At 43.4% G+C, this 4,733-nt stretch overlaps 1 protein-coding gene across 1 annotated transcript; it reads left to right on the top strand.

The window, feature by feature from the left end:
• Positions 1–613: 613 nt before the first annotated feature.
• lrrc3 (leucine rich repeat containing 3) lies at positions 614–3,751 on the top strand. Its single transcript, XM_026145232.2, has 2 exons — positions 614–1,263; positions 2,413–3,751. Exon 2 carries the CDS (start codon positions 2,770–2,772, stop codon positions 3,568–3,570), a length of 801 nt encoding a protein of 266 aa, XP_026001017.1. The 5' UTR covers positions 614–1,263; positions 2,413–2,769; the 3' UTR covers positions 3,571–3,751.
• Positions 3,752–4,733: the final 982 nt, after the last annotated feature.

Raw genomic sequence — 4,733 nt, 5'->3', positions numbered from 1 at the left:
AAATTATGCTTTAATATAGTTAGGAAGTTGCCCCTTTATACATTTTTCTCATGCAGCATAACTGTATGAAACAAATGTGAACCATAAGAAAAAAGAGAAACACATTCCACATACTGTAAAAGAGATACACTGGTGGAAAATTCTTATTCCATTACTTACTTTCCATCTTTCCAACATTACTAAACGCATAATTATGAGCTAATATAAGGCAAGTGTTCATATTTACTGTGCTGATGCAGAGATGCATGGTGCGTGAGTGAAACAGAAAGTGGGGTTGCATTAAATGCATGAAAAGAAGACAAAACCTGCACACTGTACTTTCTATGCAGTTTGTGAATGAGGAATAAGCCTCCGCCGCTTGAATAAAGCACTTACCAGCGGAGTGTGCAGACCTCAAAGCTGACATCTTGATCCACTGCTGTGCAGCCTAAAATCCCTTGGGGTGTTGGAAATAATCAATACAGCACCTCTCAGTCAGACATGAGCAATCGGCCTCGAGGTGGTGGCGGGGCGGGGGGTTATGGGATCAATTTTATGTCTTTGACTAATTATGACTTTAAGAAAAAAAATCACGGACTTCAACAAGACAAGCATGATTAAAGTGATTGTGATGGCTTAAGTTACCGCAGATAGTGCATCGCCAAAGAACGGTTACTATTGGTGCCATTTTCAGACGGACTGGTTCCTGTTTCTTTTTTGGCTAATTTGCTTAAAGGGGAGACGGGGGAGGCATAGCTGAGGGGAGGTGCAGGCGGGCAGGGAGACAAGGAGGAGGTGGGGGAGCTGGGGAGCGAGCGAGGGGAGCTGCCAACAGAACAGCAGTCCAATCCACGCGCAGCCGGGACTCCTTCTGGCGCCAGGCGCGCGCTGATCACTGAGATTCAGAGCGAGAGAGGGAGAGGCGCGTGACGAGTCGGAGCGGTGTGGCTCCTCGAGACCCTCGCTGGGACACCACCTCCTCCTTCTTCGCAGTGATAGTCAACAAGTGCGGCCGTCGCGTTGAGTTTAATTAGAAGAACCAACATCAGCCGCATCTGGATTCGGCTCGAGATTTGGTTCCACGCGCACCGCTGAGGAACTTTCTCGCGTTTCCAGCCCCTTCATATACGGACACACTGAAGTAGTACTTTTTAAAAATAATGGGCTTTTTCTGTTTGTTTTCAAAGACCTTCTTTCTATCTAAAGACCCGTACGCGAGTGTTTTGTTGGGTTGCCTTTCTGCCGAGGCTGGGTGGAAAAAAGTGGGTAAAAACCAATTTCCAGGTAAGTACCTTTATAAGTAGTAAACCTGCTATAAAAAAAGGACTTATTAGCCTGTATGTCTTTGCTTTTCTGCTGCCCACAGAACCACATCATGATTAAAATCCGCAATATTACCAAACGCTCTCGTGCTGCCTTCCCATAATAAATTTAAATCTCTCTTCTGTGTTTTCTTGCCGCTGTAGGCACCTAATAATATCCTCAGCTATTAAAGATACATAAATGTTAAATTCCTTTATTCTTGTGCCAGGCTGAAACGCCTTGTTATAAACCTTAATACTTTTACATAATTTTATTACATTCCTGCAAAAATACATTGAAAACCACAGCACAGTGTGTAAATCCTATGGTGTACTATTTTACTTACAAATGCAGGGGTGTCATAACACAGCTGCAGAATGCTTTAGGTGGACAAGACGCCTCATCTTGTCCACACCTCCTGCTGAGCGCAGGCTGATGAGGATATGAGGGGCCCTTTTTTTGTCTTTTTGAGAAATGGTGTGTGTGGCCTTAAGCTATGAGGCGCCTGCCAAAGTGATGGGTGCACAAAAAATGACAAATGAGAAGAAGACACCGCAGCTCCATGGGGCGGATGACCTCGAACACAGCGAGGGGGGCTCATTGTGTGCTCAGTTCAGCCCACCAGAGGGTGCGCAGTCCTAAAGTGATGATCGTCCTGCAGGACAGATGGGAGCAATTTTAGAGCGCACAGCTATATCTACCGTGAGGCTGTGAATGAGTGGCAGCAGTCCTTGAGATGCAAGAGTTCTGCAGAAAAAATGCTTTTCCTGGGTTTTTTGGTAATATTGTTTGCTTTTCTTTGCTTAGATATTAAATGTAATGTAATTAAGATCGATCTGCACGGTGCTCTCAGATTTATGAGATTTGCTGAAGTGAAATGGATTTTTTTTTTCTGCTAATAATTGCATCACACCTTTAGCAAACATTGTGGGCATATCATTTTCTCCGCTCATTTTGGCAAGACAAAGGCAGCTGGCTGTGCACTCAGAAAAGAACTTATTTAGCAGGAATTACTGGCTCTGTTAGTTCTTTGTGTATAAACTCTGTGCACACGTAACTGCTCCTTTTACATAGTAGTAATTCTTTTTTATTATTATGAAGAATAACTTGTTATTTCTTTGCTTTTTTCAGTGCACAACATGGTGAGAGGATTCCAGCGTTGCTTGGTTGGCTCCTAGCTCTCTGAAGCTTTTAACATCCTCACAATAAAACCTGAAAATACAGATCTCTGCTGGAATATGTTCAGCAAACAGCTCAATTTTTGGATGAGCACCTTCGAAATATATTTCAAAAGGTTATATAAAACTCTTTCAAATCAATTTTAAAGGATTATCTGGAGATAAGCCCAGATGCTTCTGTGAATAAACTGATCATTTTGGTATTTTTTAAGCGCTAATGAAGCTGTGATTATCCTCATTAAATGCTGAGAAACAGGTGATACTATGTTTGCTTTTGCCTGACAGAACTTGCAGGAGGTCACTGCTGAATATGCAGGACTTAGCAGGGCCTGATATGCACAGGAAATCCCTGATCTTCAGCGGCTTTGCCCTCTTATGGGGCTTGCTGTTTGGAATATTTTTCACAAGTGTACCAGTGGTAGCTTGTCCCACAAGCTGTCACTGCGTGGAGAAGAATGGCTTAACCGTGGTCCAGTGTATGTCTCGTAACCTGGAGAAGATCCCTGCGGATCTTCCAAGAGATACTGTTATCCTGCTTTTGGCGTCCAACCACATCACCCACATCCCCCATCATGCCTTCAAGGAACTACACTACCTTCAGGAGCTGGATCTGTCTAACAATGAAATAAAGACTGTGGACGCTGGAGCATTTCAGGGTGTTTTTGACAGCCTCCTTGTACTGGATTTATCAAACAATCGCATCAAAAGTGTCCCCAAAGAGGCATTTGCCCGCCTACGAGCAAAAATCAGCCTCTCGAACAACCCGTGGCACTGTGAGTGCACGCTGCAGGAGGTGCTGAGGGAGCTGCAGCTGGACCCGGAGACGGTGAATGAGGTGATGTGCCACACGGCCGTGAAGGAGGAATATGCCGGCAAACCACTAATCCAGGTGCTGGACTCAGGGATCAACTTCTGCAACTTTCACCACAAGACAACTGATGTAGCCATGTTTGTGACCATGTTCGGGTGGTTCACGATGGTGATCGCGTACGTCATCTATTACGTGAGGCACAATCAGGAGGATGCCAGGAGGCACCTGGAGTACCTCAAGTCACTGCCAAGCAGCTCACAGATCAGCAAGGACTTTGACACCATCAGCACGGTTCTCTAACAGGCCTGGTGACTCAGGAGGTGTAGTGTGTGTGTGTGTGTGTGTGTGTGTGTGTGTGTGTGTGTGTGTGTGTGTGTGAGTAAATGTTTGGTTATGTTCAGAATGACTAAAAAGCTGTTGCAACACATCATCATTTATGTTTTCAAGCACATCATAATCATTGGGTGTCTATAATAGAAAATACTGATGTATTTTACATTATTCCCAAACATTTGCTTTGGTTTTATGTAATATACGTAAATTGTTAAAGCCCCCAACCAAACAAGGCAGCAATGAGAGCACAAAGTGAGCAAAATGCTGCTGAAAGTCACAAATACACAAGGAGTAATAGATCCAGAGTGGAGAGATGAATGATCGTTCCCTGGTGTCGATCCTCCATGTGATTGAATTTGGACTGAGACGAATGAGGAGGGCTACAGTGTCTCCCAGTTACTTTGTATCGACTGATTTATGTTCTTTGTGTCACTCTGTCAAGGTGAAGGCTATTTTGTGAGACTCCTGCTAATATATGAACACGATCGAGATGTTAAAATTCAGTTTGTATTGCACACGCATAACGGTGTTCTGACAAACCATACTAATTTGGCAAAACGTCCATAAGTAGTTTATGCACATTTCTACTCTCACAGAGTAATTCCAGCACAAATGTAAGTAGGTATGACAGTTTGCCACTTAACTTTGCCCATCAGAGTATGCTTGTAGCTCATATTCATAAAGCCAGGACGGTTTGCCACTTCATTTTACCCGTTAAAGTATGCTTGTAGGTCACATTCACAAAGGTAGCATGGTTTGGCACTTAATTTCGTGTTGTGCGCATGCACAGAAACAACAGGTAGGATGGTTTGTCAGGTAGGATGGATTCCCAGAACACCGGCCCTGCCTTCAAAAAACCTTTACACATCAAACTGTTGGCCCAGGAAATAATAATTTTTTTACTTCATGAAGCATCATGTCATGTTAAAGACTAGGAAAGCCTGCCATGCACTTACAGCTCTGATATGTTTTTTCTGTAGAAGACTTAATCCTTTCTGGTCTAGGTTTAATGTCAAAGAAGGTGAAAGGCTCTGATCCAAGTTCTTTATTATGTAAGGAAGTGAAATAAAAACAAAATTAGCACACTACAGCGCATCATACATCTCAAAATATGAACCTAGTTTCTCCGA

Source organism: Astatotilapia calliptera, chromosome 16, assembly GCF_964374335.1.
Source record: "Astatotilapia calliptera chromosome 16, fAstCal68.1, whole genome shotgun sequence".
NCBI lineage: Eukaryota > Metazoa > Chordata > Actinopteri > Cichliformes > Cichlidae > Astatotilapia > Astatotilapia calliptera.
The sequence above is the reverse complement of the archived record's forward strand: the minus strand, read 5'-3'. Positions and strand labels throughout refer to the sequence as shown.